The sequence below is a fragment of the Glycine max genome, chromosome 5 (genome assembly GCF_000004515.6).
Source record: "Glycine max cultivar Williams 82 chromosome 5, Glycine_max_v4.0, whole genome shotgun sequence".
In the NCBI taxonomy this organism is placed as follows: Eukaryota; Viridiplantae; Streptophyta; class Magnoliopsida; order Fabales; family Fabaceae; genus Glycine; species Glycine max.
Genome location: NC_038241.2, coordinates 21,981,408 through 22,000,328, shown reverse-complemented (window position 1 = coordinate 22,000,328; position 18,921 = coordinate 21,981,408). Strand labels below are relative to the sequence as shown.

The following is an 18,921-nucleotide window of genomic DNA, read 5'->3' as shown; positions in this document are numbered from 1 at the left end:
TGTTTATCACTAAGGCAGAAAACTCCTTTGACAAATACTCTTAAAACTGAACCTCTTTTTTTTTATCGAAGTCTTTTTAACTAAACATCTTCTTAAAATGTGAAAACCTTTTTTTTTTAGAATTGTTTGCAATTTTTAGAACAATTCTTCTTAAAACTGAGCTATCTCTTTTTTAACTTATATCAAAATACAATTTATTTATAAAAAGCTACCAAAGTTTGTGAAAACACAATTTAATCCCCCTTTCTTATGGTATTTTTGTCACTTGATAAGGTAATTTAACATTAATGGAATAATTGTTCTGGGTCAATAAATTTCCATGCTAAGTCTCAAATCAATATGAAACATCCAACTTCTTTTTTGCATACCAGTGGAAAACCAATTTGGGTCCATTTTCAACATTAATAATCATTAGTAAACTCATAAAATAATTAATTTTACACAAGATATAAATACAGGGCAACAACTAGGTCTTCTACAAAATATTCATTTTCAACTACCAAATAGCCCTTTTTCCCTCATGAAAACAACATCAAACATTTTCCAATTTATTCCCAACTTAAGAGAAATCACATACATGGACCATATTATTAAATGAATAGAAAGTACCCCAACCAATCACAATTTACAAAATATACACTAAATCCTAGGTTAAAATGAATTATACCACATCTTAATTGGTGAATTGCTTTACACAATTCTTATCAAGAAACTTAAAAAAAATGCATTAGAGATTAAGGATTAAAAATGGTTGGTAGATGAAGGGAGAACAAAATCAGACATTCTTCAATGGCGACATTTTGTGAGACTCGATGTAGTGGCAGTGAAAACAAGATGTGTGGCAGTGGTGTCATAGTAGGGTTTGATGAGCGTGAGGAGAAGGAATTCGAAAGTAAAATGTTTTGGTTTTGGTTGTGGTGGTAGTAGTAGTGAAAATGAGATGTAGTGACAGTGATGTCACGATAGGTTTCAAAGGTTTAAGAAGCTAGAGCAATGGTGAGTTCGAAAGGGAATGAGACAAGAGTAAGAGGGAATTCGAATTTGTAAGAAGAGAAATGATTCTACATCAATTATTATTTGAAGTAATATAGAATATCCAATTTTACATCGATTCAAAAAAGAATTGATGTAGAATTGACTATTCTACATTAGGTTTTTTAAAACTGATATAGTGTACTTACATCGATTCTTTATAAATCAATGTTGACAACGTAAAAGGAATTTTGTGTAATAGTGCTATTACATTTTCAAGTGAACAAAAAGCTCTCAATCTACCCATGAGAAGATTCATATTTCTTTTGCTTTTTAATAATGTTCTCTAGGATTTACCATTCCCTAGCTTTCACTTCAATTGTTGCATTATAATTTATAGTCGGTCGAAAGAATTCAGTTATACTTTCCTAAAGCTTTTTTCTAGATACCAATAAGCTCTCCACCAATTAATGAGAAGTTTCATATTTCTTTTCTTTTTAATAATTTGCTCTACCTTCACCCCAATTGCCGCATTATAATTTGTAGTTGATCAAAAGAATTGAGTTATATTTTCCTCAAGCTTTTATTAAGTTACCAATAAATTGTTAGATCCGGGTGAAAGCAACTCATACCTCTTAAGTAAGATTTCAAATTCTAGTCTTGTAAATTAAAAAAAAAAACAAAATAAAACAAAACATAATCAAAAAGTAAAACTTCACTAATATTAATCAATTAAATTTCTTAACAAAAATTAATCATTAATAAAAAAATTAATGACTGCGTTGCATCTATAACATGATAGTAACAAAAGAAATCTTTTATCTAGTTTTGAGTATAGTAATTTGTTTAACCCTCTAATTATTGTGTCAAACTTAGTCTACTAACATTGAACTTGTTTTCATATACATCTTTTTCCCCCTATTTATTCAGTAACATACAGTAGCCAATGAGATAGAATAGCAACGCGCTACCAATAAGCACGGCTTTGATTATTTGATGATTAAACCAAGTGATAATTACGGAACAAAATGTAGTCCAGCCTTAACTAATAAATCAATAGCAACGTATTCTGTCCCTACAGAAATGAACAAAATGATGTTACAGATGCTTAAGTTAGTGACAAAACAATCGATAGAACTAAAACAGTAGACATTAGAAAATGAAAGTTAATTAATAGTTAGCGAGGAAGAGAGCATGCATACACATCAATCTTCATTTGTAGCTTATCTCTTTAGAGAAAAGGAAGAGGGGACCATAAGCCAAACCTTCCATTAGTAGGTGTTGCACTCACAAGAGGTCACCACAGTCCATGCATATGTGGTCCGGTTGCTTAACGTATGACGAAAGGAATAAATGAGGTTTCCAAATACTAGATATGCTGAGACACTAATCTTATTTATGACCTAACAAATTAGTATTGAATCAATTTCTTTTAGAGTCTCAACTTTAGATTTATGATAGATTTTCCGTATACTTTCCTTTCTCTTCGATTTTTCTTTTATTTTTATTATGTGCCGTAGGAAAAACTTTCCTTTCAAAATGTGAAATGAAATTTATTCATGTTACCGGCTTTTGTCTCGTTGATGATTATTTTGTAATATATGGCTAGTTGGGTGGAAAATATCAGATATGCCTTGATGTCTCGCAATTCTATTATAAACATACAATACATAATGCCTGGGTTTCTTGTTTAATCTAGACTGGGTTTTCTTAGTCCCATGTCTGAGATTATATGGGCTATTATCACACATGCTAATATGCTACAAAAGAAAATTCAAATCTATTCTATATCATTAGGTCAGGTATTCTCAAGAATAAATTACTGGCACTTGGATCAACAATTTGAATAATGTTTAGTACTTTAGTATATCTTTATAAGTTGTGTGGTTAAATAATTTAAAGTGATAAAAAAAATATCTAAGTAATAACCATTGATTACTATAGAATCGTAAATATATTTTATTTTGAAATTATTACATTTTGTTACAAATAAAGACATATTTGAATTGAAAATTAAATTAAATAACGAATTATAATGCAATGCATTTTTTGTTTTTCACCAGACACTATCGTACGACTAATTCCTCAAATAATGTTATGAATACTCATTAATTATGAAGTCTTCCCAACAAGTATCGTATTGATTTTGGGTTTGAAATTTGATTCTCATTTTGAAATGGAAACTCGTTTACTACCCTGTCTAACCCTTAATGGTAAAATGAATTATCATGTACGATGATGACAATGATTTCTTTAAAACAAGAACGTTAGTGGGAAAATTTTATTAAATTTGAGTTTTAATTCTTTTTATATTCACAGTTTTTTTAATTTCAGTATTCTGCTTGTTATGAAAAAAGAATCGAAAGTATGTAGGAACTCATTTATACAACTTCCATCAAACATGTGATTTAATTTTTCTTTTTTTAACTTTCAAATAACTAATAAAAATGTGCACATGTATGCGTGGTCAGTGGTTTGAAGGAGTGTGATAATGAACTTGTTGTAGGTGGGGAGGGCGCAGAGGTCGAATCAGAAGAGGAACTGGAGGAGGACGTGATAGCGAAAAACGTCGGCGAGGACAATCGCGGAAAGGTGATCGTTGGCCGCGAGATAGGTGTTGGGGATGACGAGAATGGAGAGGGAGGAGCGGTACAAGAGATCCGCAGCGAGGGACATGAGGGAGGTGAATAGAGATAGTATTATATTTTTACTTTTGCTAGACACTGGACAAAAAGTTATACCAATATTTAGTGAATTACAAGTTTTGGGGAATTTGTCTAGTCAATTGTTCTTTATTCTATACTTTCCCTCAATCATTCTTTAAATCAAACATTAGATAGATATTTTTGTGATGTTTAATCTTTTATTTTATTTTTTTTAGTGAATCAAACACACCGTGATGTAGCCATATTTGTAATTATAAATAGTAGAACTCTTTTGATTTTTTTGACACGTATATTATGTGTTTATAAATCAAATCAATAGTTTTCTTCTTTAATTAGTTATTTAATCGACTGAAAATTTTAGTTTCTTTGATTTTCTTAATCAATTCTTAAATAAGATATTTACAAATCATAATTAATATAATATTTTTTTACAGAAAATATAATGTTTTTAAATCACTCATATACAGCATAATTGGATTAACATTATTTAATTACTCATCCATATGGTTAAGTGAAAAATTACTAAATCTAAGTGCTCAAATATTTTTCCAATTTTAAATGAAAAAAATTCAGTTAGATAAATTAGATATGAATTTGATTGATCTAAAGTGACAATTTATTTCAGATAATATGTAAGGGATGCTCAATATTTAAAATAAAATAAAAAATAAAAATAAAAAAACTAAAGGAGTGAATGTGAATTTGAATAAATTTATATTTTATGATGTATGTCTATATAATGTTAATGGTTAATTTCTTCCTATATATTGAAGAGATAATCAAGAAATAGGAAAACAAACATAAAATAAAAGTTATTTGGAAGGTAATTTTGCAAACTTTATTTTAATTATGTCCTTCAACTAATTACTCCGCATAGGATAATACTTAGTAAAACTAAAATTTTATTTCAACAACTTACATAAAATCCAATATTAAAAACCGAAACTTGTTATTAAAATAAAATTTTAATTTTAATTGGAAAATATACCAAAAATACTTCCAATATTACACTTATATAATTTTATCCTCAACCGTATTCTTTTGCAAAATTTGTACATAATAATACTAAAGTGTATTTTTCCTTTTAATTTAAACATACAAGTTATTAACATTATGACCGTTTTAAATAAATAACTTACTATTCTAAATAAAGTTGCCAACAAAGGTTGAAAAATATAATAATGATTTATTTCTCTAAATTAAGTGATTTAGAGTTTAAATTCTTTTTCAATAAAATTTATTCCGTACTAATATCATCAATTAGGAAAAAATATACAATTTTTTAAAAGGAAATGCAAACTCATAAATACACTTTAGTTATTTATTTATATTAGAAATATTCATTATAAAAGAATCTTATTCTCCTATAAATAGCCAAATTTAATTAAATATGGAAGTGATGGTAAAGACAAAATAACCATATGTGGGAGGAACGGCTGCTGAAATCTCACATGGGTACGTGTAGGATCTAATCTAACACAAAATTACACATATACCTCCTCGCTATTATGCATGGTAGAAAACTCCAAGCAGATGCAGGTGAATTCAATAACAAACCCACAAGAATACCAGAAAAGGAAAGTGTATATTGTGTATGCAACAACAAGAGAGATAAATAAGATAAGATAAGGCACACACAACACAAGGTAGTGTATATTTGTAGTCGGTGAAACTGGAATGAGAGAGAGAAGAGGGAGGAAGCGCGTCCCAGAATGGAAAACCAAAGGAGTAGTTTGTCTGAGTGAATGATGAAAGCGATCTAACAATTGAGAGCACAATGTGTGTGATAGGACCAATGACTCCTCACACAAGTCCTAGCCTCTGTCGCAGTCACTATCATGTGCACAGATTTATTATTATATAGTATATAGTATAGTAGCATCAAACACAAGCTCGCCAACCACACTCACCACTTGCCACCAATTATTATAAAAATGACCTTGATTTCGTGTTTTCATAAACCAAATGCAGGGTTTTCTAGTCATCACTCAAGAGTATAAATTTTTTTGAGTCAATTATTTAAAATATATAATTTATTTTGAAAGAGTGAGATCTCAAGCACAACTGCTGAGAATTCATTTCCTATAAAAACTATAGGATGGGGAAAGAACTTTGTCTTTGAAAAAAGAAAATTTGTTGCACGTAGACCCCAATTATTTTCCAACCGTTCAAGAAATCCCATATTTAGAAACACCCAACTTAAAGGGTAAAAAAGGTGGTCTCGACCCCCAACCCATTTGCTTGATGACTTTACTCTCTTGGATTTCCATTTTTTTTTTTTCACTGGACCGAGGTTACTCTTTTGGATTTCTTTTTTCTTTTTCAGGTCACCTATTATTATTATTATTATTATTATTATTATTATTATTATTATTATTATTATTATTATTATTATTATCATCGAAAATACAGGTGTTATGGTATCTGTATGTCCATATTTTATTCTTCTATTACGTCAAAAACTAATATATTATAATTTCTTAATTCTATTGAATGAATGACAGAATTAAAAACAAACTGAACAATATAACTAAAAATAAAAATAATCAATTGTCATAGAAAAATTACACTAATCTTGGTTTTGAAAAAAATATTTTCTCTCTCTCTCTTTTTTCATAAATTATTTCTTTGTTGATAATGACAATTTCAATTGCATATCTCATGAAAATCATGTTAAATTAATTAAAATAGTAATTAGTAATAAACAAACAAAATAAAATATAGAAAGATGTGTAAGAATAAGTTGAAATAAAAAAAATTGGAGATAAATAGATAAAGTGATGAGAAGAAGCATAAGAGAAGGATGTGAGGGAGAAAAATGTGCTACTTATCCAATTGTAGTTTCAAAATTTATAAAAGAATAAAAATTTTATCAAAAACAGTTGCAACCCAAAAAAATCAAAAGGAAAAAAGAAACACTATAAACCCAAAAAAAAAACTGAATTGAAAAGATGAAACTAAAAAACATGAAATTGATCAACAAACAGAAAAATCGAGGCATAGATAAACAATCAGAAAACAACATCAACAAAAAGAAAAACTAATCACTTCAAGTGCCCTCTTCTCTTCAACTTCATGTGGGAACTCAGCATCACAGGGAAGAAAATAAAGATATTCGGCAACTTGATCAATCCCCAACCAATGATCTAGAACTGATCCCAATTCTGGAAGGAGATGAGAAAATTAAAATGAAAGTAAAGATAGAGAAGATTAGAGGAAGCGAGAAGAAACCCCACCAAGGGAAGAAACTATCTATAAACAAAATTTTGTAACTGCAATTGGATATGTTTGTGGTGGGCAATTGTAATTGGGTAATTTCCTAGTGAGTGAGTAGAAGTGAGAGAATGAGACAAAATTGACTAGATGAAAAATTATATTAAAGATTTTTTATTTTTTTTATTCTCTATTTGTACATAATTATTATTATTTTTGTTTTAAACATGTATCGACATTTGCAGGTAAAATGTACAAATAAAAGTCAAGATCAAGAATAGGGTACAACAACCTTTATCTATTATTATTATTATACACTTCAGGTTTTTCTTTTTTTACTCATATTTTTTTATTAAATTATTTTCGTTATCTATCACTTTCTTTTATTTTATTTTATTTCCTATATATCTATCTTCTTTTCACTCCAGTTATACACTCTCTTAAAAATGCCATGTAGGTTTAACATTTCCCGTGTTTCTTCTTTTACCTTTTTTGTTTATATTTGCCTTAAATCTTAAACTTCCGAGGGTAAAATAAACCTACTAAGAAAAAGAAAGAAAAAACAAAGAGGGATGTTGGGGGTAGAAAGAGAGAGAAATTGTGAAAGGGAAATGAGTCTGTCTGGGGTGTAGCAGTGTCTCATTGATAAGATGCAAAGAAAAAAAGATCTAAGGTGAGACGGGCTTTAACCTATACTGAACACTGAACTGCAGAGTCTCACTTTGTACTCCAATCTGCAATTTACTGGCTTTGTTCTCTTCTTTTCTTTACGTAGAATCAAGGTCCATTGCATCAAATCTTTGGACCACCACTCACTGAACCTCTACTTGTTCATGTATCCTGCACTCACTGGCTCTCATGATTCTTAACTTACTCTCGTGAGGGTTTGTATAACGGGATCTAAATCCTGGACCACGGTAGTTCTTCATCCATTATAAGCTCTTCAAGATATTATCAGCTTAGATACATTAATACTATGAATTAAAAAAAACATTTTGCATAAATACACAAAATTTACAAAGAGATATTAATATTTTATATATTTATTTGCATGACTATATCATTAAATGATCATCACGATTAAAAAAATGCTTGTAATCATAATGAAAAAAATTGAAATTTTGTCCTCAATGATATGACATAAAAATTAAATATTTTTCCTAACTCAGGTTAGAATTAGGGATGATAATGAGTAGATTTTAGATAAAGTCTTATAGTATCCATTCCACATTTAAAAATAATACTCATATCCGATTTCATATTCATGTTACTAGTAATTTTAATCTTCATTCTCGTTATTACTGGGTAACTAAATATTCATACTTACACCATTTTACTTATGTATAAGGTTAACAATAATAAATCAATAAAAAAATTCATTAAAACAATTACTATAATTATAGTAAAAATTCATTCTTAAATAATTCAAACATAACATTAAAAGTATACACATAATATTAAAAAAAAAGTAAACATAACATTAATCACTTCAAATTCAAGTCATGAATAAGTAAAATTATAAAGACAACCACTACTAAAAAAAGTATCTACTACGACGCGTCAACTACGTCGTCGATTGATAAAAAACCATTTTAAAAAGATATCGAAGTACAATATATAATAAATTTATTAATAACAAAAATGGTTTTCAAATAACCGTCCTAAAATTGTGATTTTAAAAGCGATTATTTGAAAAAACCGTCGTAATTAAATGTACAGCTGGTAACTTTTTTGTATTGTGATTTTTTAAAATTGTGATTTTTGCTTTCTCTCTCCGTCTGACAGCTAGTAGCTTTTTTTTGGAATTGTGACTTTCTCTCTCTCTCTCTCATTGGGCAGCGCTTCTTCCCTCTCTCCGCGCCTCTTTCTCTTCTCTCTTCGCTCTCTCCGTCTCTTTCTCTTCCCTCTCTATGTCTCTTTCACTTTCATTGCCTAATTCATTCGTCTATCCATATAAAATTAGAAAAAAAATGTCTCAAATACACCGTTCCAGTTATTGGAATTGAACGTGATTTCAAACCCTTCCACAACAACCGCACTCTGCTCGGCATGCGCTTCACCGCCCTCCAAGTTCGCCGCACCCACCCCTCCGTCGTCGCAACTCCCATGCCTGAGCTTCACCGGACCAAGAGCGATACTAGCTCCATGCTCGACGCCACTGAAGCCGTGGCACGCCACCATCGAGCCATGGATGTAAGAGCCAACTCCGCCATTTCAGGATCCGAGGCTAGCATTAAAAAGAAGAAGGGGAAGAAGAAGAAAACGAAAGCCATGAAGAGTAGCTCGGTTGTGAGTAGCGTCAACGAAACGAACTTGATTCTCGGCGACACCGTTTTGCCGAGAAGAAGTTAATACAAATTTTTTTTTGTATGCAATTAACTTTGGCATTTCAGGAGCATTTTAGAGCCCATTTGTTTTAACTTTTTTCATGAAAAATCACTTTTAAAATTTCTTAGTGTGTTTGTTTAGTTTTTTTAAAAAATAAACTAAAATTTATCTATATGATTATTTTCAGAAGCTACTTTGAGTATTAGCTGAAAATAAGTAAAAAATTATTAATACTTTTTTATAATAAAAAGTATATTTTATAATTATTGTAATGATAAAATAAATTATTAGTACTTTGATAGGCTTGGCTTTCAATTTTTCGATTTTTCTGTCAAACTGAAATAGTGTTCTTGTCACATATGAACTTGTGTATAAGCTGCCTATTTCATATCTTGATTTTGATATTTCATCATCAATATTTGGTGCCACAGTGTGTAGCTTCGAGGGGCTAGTGAGTTCCAAAATCTTAATGCATCTAACCATCAAACAGATAGTCATGCATGTGGATGAAACATCGTGATTGTTTATCACATGCGTGCACATTTTCTTTTTTATTAGTTTGCTGCTCTTTTAGATGGGGTCTGTACATTCTGGTTTTATCTAACCTTTTTTTTATTGATGGACTTTCAACAAGAACAGCTTCTTGGTGTTATTTAAACTTAAATAAAACAATTTTAAAATAAATATTTTTTTAAAAAGTATTTATATTATTAAGCATATAGAAGAATTTTCTTCTTAAAACAAACAAAAAACTATTTTTTATGCAATACTTTAGACAAACATATTGAGAAAACAAAGTTGCTTATTTTATTAACATAAGTATTTTTTTAAAATAAGTTTAAACAAATTGACTCTAATCTCTTCTTCTCATATTCAATTAACCAGCTTTTAACTAGCCATTCAAGCTTTGTATGCACCCTCAAGCAAGATTTTAACTGGCAGGCACAATGAGATTGTGGAGATTTCCAAAACCTTCAATTCATATTAATTGTGGATATCCATTCATTAGCTTGTAGGAGCCTCACAAGATAAAAGTAATCCTATACGTGTTTTTCTTGTTCTTCCAGCCCTATACATGGTACCATTCTGTATGCCTTTAACTAGCTAGCACATACTCATGCATGTGTATATGTTATTAACTTGTATTTGCACTAGGTTGTTAATTTTCTGATTAAGATAATATGCTTTAATTTCTCTCAATTAAGCTTTGTAATTAAATATACCATTGATTGCCCAGATAATAATTTAGTATGGTAGTTTTTTTTCTCCAAACATAGAAATCTAATTAATTATATGATCTATCTTGCAGCAAATAGATAATTCACTTATATATTTACCTTGTGTATATGAGTAGGCTATCGTGATGGATGGCCATTTGTAAAAGACAGAATTGGATGAATACTTCTATATATCTCTTTTTAAAGGTTTTTTTATCCTATGGATAAATGTTTGCATTTCTAACCAATTAATTGTTGACAAGAGCAGACCATAAACTGTATTTATAACGGGAGGAGGTGGATGGTCTAGAGCAAGAGAGACACCAAGGCACCAAGTCCTTGAGAAAGTCATAATATGTGATATCGATAAGGTAAGTGTCCATATAGAGACCGTGTGGCATATCCCTTGTTAACTGATTATGTAGATTTTAACTCAAACTAAACTTGTCTTCCATTCATGATCTGAGTTTAATATGCTTAATTAACCACAGACCATAGCTGGTTTGATCCGTGCGCATGTCTTTTCAATTCCTTCTTTTTTAGTTGGATTACAAACCATAAGATATACTTCCATTTTCTGAAGAAAAAAAAATCCTTTCTTAGTGGAATGAAAAGTTGCACATGAGTTCATATGTGGACAACCAATTAAAAAATTTGCTGACAATCCATGAGATCTTTCACTTTTATTACATTTCCTCTTGCAATCTTTTTTTTTAATGTATGAATTGAAATAATGTAGATGGACTGAATATGTTTTTTTTTATCTTCAGGTATGAACTAGAGATGTCTCCAAAGAAGTTTGATGTGATCCTTGGGGATGTTCCAGAACCTGATGAATCAAATTCATCAAGTTGTGTCCATCTCTACACAAAATCCTTTTATGAGATTGTTGTCAAACCTGAATGATAGATTCAGTTCATATGAATTTTTAAGATAATTATGATTATTAAATACATACTAATAGTTGAAACTGGTTGACAATGATTCAGCATATATTGTTATTTGTGGTAAACCTATTTATTGTACTACTCCATCTAAAATTTGGCACAACATTCAAAGGCGGTTATTAGCAAATAACCGTCTTTGATTTTAAAGTCTGACACACCTTTTAAAGACGGTTATTATCTAATAACCGTCTTTAAAACCTATTCTGACACACAGTTCAAAGACGGTTATTAGCAAATAATTGTCTTTGAATGTAAACTCTGACATAGCATACAAAGACGGCTATTAGCTAATAACCGTCTTTGAAAGGTTTCTACATTTAAAGATGGTTATTATAATAACCGTCGTAAAAACTAATTTCATTTTAATGACATTTTAAACAATGACGGTATCAACCGTCGTTAAATGCACTTATTAACCGTCGTAAAAAACCTTTTTTTTAGTAGTAAATATAGTCATTATTAAAGTTAATGTCCTAATCGTTTAACAAAAACTCTAATTAAAGGTATAGTATTTTTCAATCTATGATAATGATTGAATAATGATACTGTTAGAGATTAAAAGATTTAAAGTATTAATAAAAAAAATATAATTATTTTTATAGAAAATTTTATATATATATGTGTGTGTGTTTTTGTGTGATTTGTGCATGACTAAAAGGGTTGGATAGTACAATATTAGTATCCATCCACACTAGTCCTCAAGTAAATTTATAAATATATATCCATCTTATACTTAACCTCAATATTGTGAGTATTTACTTATTCGATTTGTGGATATTTTTACGAGTACTAAGAATATTTGGATATATTTTACTATCTTAATTAAAACGTTTTAAAAAATATCATTAATCTTGTTTAAAAGAATTTTGATTCTATATAATTTTGTAATTATGGCTTTAGTGCTATTCAAAGTCAAATCACAAATTTATTGGTCAATTAAACTTTAAAAGATAAGAGAAAATTAAACAATACTCCTTACAGGCACATCCAAAATAATCGTACATTTATTGGTATTGAATGCGGGTATATAACCAATAAATTTTCAGATTTAGTGTATTTGCAACCCATATTCCTGCAATTTTTTAAGGTATACACTACGAGTATCTTTGGCAAGAAATAATCTTTTTTCCGAATCAAATAGAATTATTATACATATGAAACAAAATTTATAATCTTTCGTTTAGACTATATTTGAATTAAAGTTTGAAAAATACTTTTATACACAAATTCTAATGTACAATAACGAATTCCCGTACACTAAATGAAAAATGTCACTTTTAAGGTACAATTACTTTTGGGCATCTAACTTTAATACAAATATGTATTTATTATAGTTAAATATTTTTAAAAATATTACATTATTAAATATGACTATTAATAGATGGTCTTTTTGTAATCTAGAACAACCTAGAGCAAACTTACTTTTATACTTTGCTAGAATAAAGGGAAGACATTGGAGAAATTACGAGAAATAAAAAAATTAAATAAAGAATATACTATTTAGATAGATAAAAATAAAAATAAGAATTTCTTTTCATCTATCTAGATAAAAAGAAGAGTAAAAGAATGAATACATTAGATAGAATTAATTTATAATTTAATAAAAATGATAATATCAATATTATATGAATTTTTATTATATTTTCCTCCCCTAATTATATTTCTCTTTTTATGTAATTCATCGAAAAGAAACAAAAAAATGTAATGATCTCATTTTGGAGGTGAGCTGTAACAACAAATCAATCAATATTATAGACGAAAGGGTATCGTTTTTCCTTACTCAAATAATGAGGTTTGCAGACTCATCAAGTTTAATCATTTTTCCATTCTGGTAGTAAAACGGAGTACAACTAAACTAAAACTTCGTTCTCATTATATTAAATTATTTGGAGCATACTTTTTGCTCAAAATATGTAAGATGACGCCGGTGATGACGAAAACTTGTATGCTTTAATTGATTTTTTTAGTTGTTTACCAAACCAGAAGGTCCAAAGAAGAAATGGACCATTATTTTAATGTCACATTATTTTTGCAACCTACGAGATAACAAAGTTTTATCATCAAACATTGAGTCTGATTCATTAACGAGTCAGAAGATGTTCCCTCTCAAACTCACAAGTCTAGAATAGTTGAACCCAACCAATCTATTAACCAATGAAACCTCTGCTCCACAAAAGTACATCCCCTCCTATTATTATATGATAAAACAAAAAAAACCTGTTTTTGCTTTTATAATTAACATTGTTACTAACCACACTAGTTAAAAAATTAAAAAAAAAATCTTTTTCTAAAAGACATAAATTATATTATTTATATTTTTTTATGATTTTTTAATAATATTTTTTTTGACACCTACAAATTAAAAATACTTAATTGATAATTTTATTATTTTTTATTTTTTTTTCTTATTAAATCATATCACCTATGTATCATATGTATATCAATCTTTCATTGTTTTTTTTCTCTCAAAATGTGAGCTATGATTATCAAAATATCTTTTTATAATTTTTCTTTTTATCTTTTTAATCAATGTCAAAGACACTAATTTATGTCCTCACTTTTCTGCTTTGTCGTAAAGGTGAAAACTGACATGGCTAGTTATAGCGTTAAACCCTCTCAAAACCCCTTTACCGTTATACCCTTTTGGTCGCTTGTTTTTTTTTTTTTTTTCACTCTCTCTCACTCCATGTATCAGTATCCTTTTGAAGCTTTAGACAAACAACCATAGGTCCCTCTCACCATAATGGCTTTGTCTGACTGCTTTTGGCCGAGAGAACTGATTCAAAGGACACCGTTGATTGAGACTATTCATCACCATCCGATGACATTTCCAAGACACCAGAAAATAAACCCATTTTGTATCTCTGATTCCCTACTCCTATATATCCATATAAAAAATACAAAAAACAAAATTCCCCGATTCATTATAGCTTTGATTTTTTTTTCTCATTTAGGCTTTGGCTAGATTTGTTGTCTCAACTTTTTTTTTGTCAAAGATAAACAACCCGGCATTATTTCCCTTCTAAGCAACCAAAGCTAGCATCTTTCCTTGGAAAAGTGTTTTTTTCAAAGACCAAAGAGAAATAAGGAACAAATTGACAACAACCATGTATATGTGATAGCAATACATCCCAAATCAAGAAACGAATAGGTGCTGTCATAAATATACCACAACCGCAGAAAAGCAATAAAATCAGAGTTATATAAGATCCTAAAATTTTAGTCAGAGCCCAGAATATCTAGTTAAAGATTTCGTCCGTTTGTTAGTTTGACTGACCCCAGACCAGTAGTAAGTTCCCAATTTGGATTTTCTCTTCTTTTTTTTTTCTTTTCTTTTATCCTTTTCTTTTTCACCTCAATAGTAAAGTTGTGGCCTTGTGTGACGAGGGGTCTGGGTTGGACATGGACACAATCTAACACTGCATCCTATTTTACATGCTAAGAAAAGAAAATAATAATTTTTTGGGGGTGAAACCCTGGAAGGGTAACAATAATAATATTACTTAGGGAGCAGATTACGATTATTTGAATGTAACTAGTACTTGGCGAGGCAGAAAATTCTCTATTTATAATAGGGATCATGAGGGTCTCATGAGACTGTGGAGCCCATTTTTCTGCAGCCAACCTTGAGAAGAGGGTCTTATCTCTTGTTGGAAACTTGATGATGCTGCAGCAGTTGCTAAATAACGTGAAGGCCCGGTTTGCCACTGTTGTTGATCAGCCACTGATAATGAAAGATCACTCCCAATTCGGCCTCCAATGCTGCTTCTGGGAAACTACATTTACAAATTTACAAATTAAATATAAATATAAATATAAATATTTATTATAAAAAAATGCTAACATGTGTTCTTAAAAAATTTAAAATGAAAATATTTTTATTGTAAGATAAAAAATTATACTGTTTCTCTATGTTATGATTTCTATAATAAATAATTTTTTCAATTAATTTATTAACCCATACTCAAAGGACATTGGTTAACGAGAAAAAAGAATTGTGCTTACAATTCTAATGCTAATGTGTTTCAATGATGGTAATAATAGTGGGTGGCTCGTGTTTCTATATTTTCTTATGTCTATTTAATGTGTGAGCTAAAGTAAAATTAATTGAGGAGGTACCCACATGAAAATTTGGTGGGTGAATGTGCGCAAAATTTTGAAGCATTTGAGACTCTCCTCCCGGAGACCTGTAGGGACCATATCTTTGTTGCATTTCATTGAAGGCTGGAGAATGAAGGTGGGTTTGACTTAGCATCCTCAGTGTTTCACTCTCCCCGTGCACATCCCTTCCATGTGTGTCCTTGTTGTTGCTTCTGTAACATGGTTTTGGGAGTATATTCACCAGCTGAATGGAAAAATTAATAAGCAGGAAATAAAAAGGAAGAATATTAGGAAACTTAAAAAGGAATGAACAAACCATCAAACAAAATACTACTACTACTACTAATAATAAATTATATTATAAAGTGTATGAAGTAAGAACCTTAGGCTTGATTCCCCCATTACGCCAATTAGACTCAGATGGCATGTGCTGATCATGGGTTACAGCATTTGGGGCTTGATTCCCCAACGCTTGATCGTTGCCAGGGTTTGAAGTTGAATTGCCCAAACTTAAATCCAGATTGTGATCTGGAGCGTTACCTGTGGATTCTGCTAATACGTATACATATACACATAAATTATATATGTGGATGTAATTAATAAAACATAAACACGAATTAATAGAAAAAAAAGTATATAGTTTTATGTAGTCCATCATCGCTTACCGGAATTGAGCTCATTGTCATAGATGCTGGGATCAAAATTTGTTACCGCCTCTTTGCCGTTGCATTTTATGGCAGCTTTGTCATAAGCCCTATGGTAAAAGTGTGGACCAAAATTAAAACCCTAAAGATGAATAATAATAGTTTATATTCTTTGATAGAGATGGGTAATCTAGTAATTGGAAGGTGAAAAAGAAATGACAATTAACAACGTGACCAAAACAAGATATGTTAATTACCTTGCAGCTTCGATCTCAGTGTCGAAGAGACCCAAATAAACGTACCTAATGAATCATAAGAATTAATCTCAGTCATGACAATTAAGAAAAATTTAGAATAGCAACAACAAATAGAAAATTCAAGAAAAAAGAAATAAAGATAAGAAAATAACACATACTTTTTCCCTAAAAATTGGCCCATTCGAGCCTCCCATCTTCCACACTTGTGCAAAGTGACACCTCGATACTTGGAACTCCCTCTCGGAAATCCAGTGCTTTGTCGGCGAAGCACGTGCACGAACTCTTCCTTGGTAAGATTGCTCATCTATTAACATTGCATTTAACAAAATCATGAGAGTACTTCAAGACAGAAAAAATAGCACTAACTGTAGGAGATAAGGTGATCCTATACGTATGAGGTGTGACTGTTCAAGATAAGATAAAACAAAATATAAATATTCACAAATTGATCACCTGCTTCAAGTCATCTTCATAATCTTCAATGTTGAAGTTAATGTCCGCCTCCACTCCTCGGAATTTAATAGCCGCTCTATCATATGCACTGCAAAGAGAGATGGAAAATACACAATTTTCTTTGAGCCTCACATTCCCCCACAACGAAATGTGATTTATAATATTTGATAATTAGATTAGGTTCAATTCAAGACATAGAAAAAGTTATATTACAAGCTTGGTATAATACTAGAGGAGGGGGGCAAGGGCTCACCGAGCAGCCGCATGTGCTGTGTCAAATCCACCTAGACAAATTTTACCCAGACAAAAACCATCAAGTCAGTCACCACAAAAAAAAAAAAAAAAAATCCCACCCACACTCTTTGTCTCTACCACCACATCACAGCCAAGACAAAAAAACACACAAAAAACCGTTTTAGCCGCTTAAAACAATATTTAGGAAAAATAACTGCCACAGTTTCACATTTCACACACATACACAATCATAATAGTTGACAATGAACTTACCTAGATACACTTGTTTTCCACAATCCCTGCAACACAAATAGAACCAGAAAAAAAAAAAAAACAAATCAAATTTTGATTGTCGAGAAGGAAAAAGAAACACAATTTTCATGAAATGGAAGGAAATTATTAATTACTAACCATATATGAGACTCCCAGCGACCCGTTCTTCTGTAGAAGGTGACTCCTCTATACTGAGAGCTCCTTGACCTCGGTCCTCGGCGACTCTTCTTCATAGGCTGAGAAACTTCCACTGATGATTTTCCGGTGCCAAGTGTTTCTGATTGGCAAAATTTCACACCTACCCAGTGAGCACGAGGGAACGTTGAGCTTACACCGGTTCCACCACCACCGGTTGCAACCGCCACGTCAGCATCTTCCACCGGAAAAAATTGTCTAGTCACAGGTGGATGGTCACTGTCCATGGACTCTTCTTCATTTTGGGTCACAGAGAACCCGAAAATCTTGCTGCTACGTTTCTTCATACTTCTTCCACCACCAACACCAACACCTTCTTCATCTTCTTCTTCCTCCTCGTACTCTTCTTCTGACCCGTCTCCGATGACTACTGCTGAAGAGCTTGAATTGGAAACAGATCCAACCCTTTTGCCTTTGTTGTTGTTGTTGTCATCATCTCCATCGAAGGAAGTTTTATTGAGGGAAGAACACCCTTCTTCGGATTCCTCGTCCTTGTTAATCCTCTGATCGGGTGAGTCGTTGAGATCCCACATTCTAACATTAACCGAACCTAGCAAGCAACCAACCCAGATGTCTGATTCCTCACTCCCACTTCAAAAGACCAAACCTTTATTTTGTTCTGTTTTGTTTTCTCTCCTCTTGTTTTTAATTTAACTCGGGTAGGATCGAGAGGAAGAAATTGAGAAACCAAGTTTGTGCTTTTGTTGTCGTGGTTTGAGAATAAAATAATGGGAGATGCGAGGTTGGGAATTGAGAGAAGGAAAAATCAAACCTAGGATGAGTGAAAGAGAGAGAGAGAAAGGGGTAGGTGTTGCAAAAATGTAGTAAAGGAGATGTTCAAAGATCTTTGTATTCCACAACTGCCCAATACAGCATAGACGAGGCCAGTTTGAGCAAGCTTAGACGAAGGCATCTCACCCTCTCCTTAACACCCCCTCTCTCTCTCTCACACCACTTGCTTCTCTCTTTACTTTTCAATGTGACTCATTATTTCCACTCTCTCTAAATTGTCCTTTTTTTTTGTCATTCGTCACTCGAAAAAACAAATATTTCTATTTATGTTTTAATTTTTATTTTTGTGTTTTTTTATCATGTCACAGTATTTATCGTTTTATCTTTTCTGAGAAATTAATTAATCATTTTTAATAAAATTCTATTTTTTTCAATTATGTGTTTTGAATTCATAAAACTTACCGTTGAAATCTTATTTGTTGAGAAATATCAAATCCCGTATGAGGGTCACTCCTTAAAATATAATTTATATATTTATTAGATAACTTCACTCAATGTAAATTAATAAATTAATTTTAAGATGAAATTTAATTTTATTTAAGAAAATTAAGACTAATATAATTTTAATTAACTATTTATTTGTGATTTTTTTTGTGTTTGATCCTTTCTTTCAATTTTTTTTCTTTTTT

The 18,921-nt window shown here is 30.8% G+C and overlaps 1 protein-coding gene across 2 annotated transcripts; it reads right to left on the bottom strand.

Annotated features, from left to right (window-relative positions):
* Positions 1-14,453: 14,453 nt before the first annotated feature.
* LOC100794096 (floral homeotic protein APETALA 2) lies at positions 14,454-18,502 on the bottom strand. 2 transcript variants are annotated; one of them, XM_003524595.5, is made up of 10 exons: positions 17,444-18,502; positions 17,306-17,331; positions 17,052-17,082; positions 16,799-16,886; positions 16,504-16,649; positions 16,346-16,390; positions 16,110-16,198; positions 15,827-15,996; positions 15,467-15,688; positions 14,454-15,119 (listed from the first exon to the last, which is right to left on the bottom strand). In XM_003524595.5, the coding sequence occupies exons 1-10, from the start codon at positions 18,031-18,033 to the stop codon at positions 14,922-14,924; spliced, it is 1,605 nt and encodes a 534-aa protein (XP_003524643.1). In that variant the 5' UTR covers positions 18,034-18,502; the 3' UTR covers positions 14,454-14,921. The 2 variants fall into 2 exon arrangements, with proteins under 2 accessions (XP_003524643.1, XP_006579885.1); XM_006579822.4 differs by having other exon boundaries at positions 15,827-15,993; positions 17,444-18,499.
* Positions 18,503-18,921: the final 419 nt, after the last annotated feature.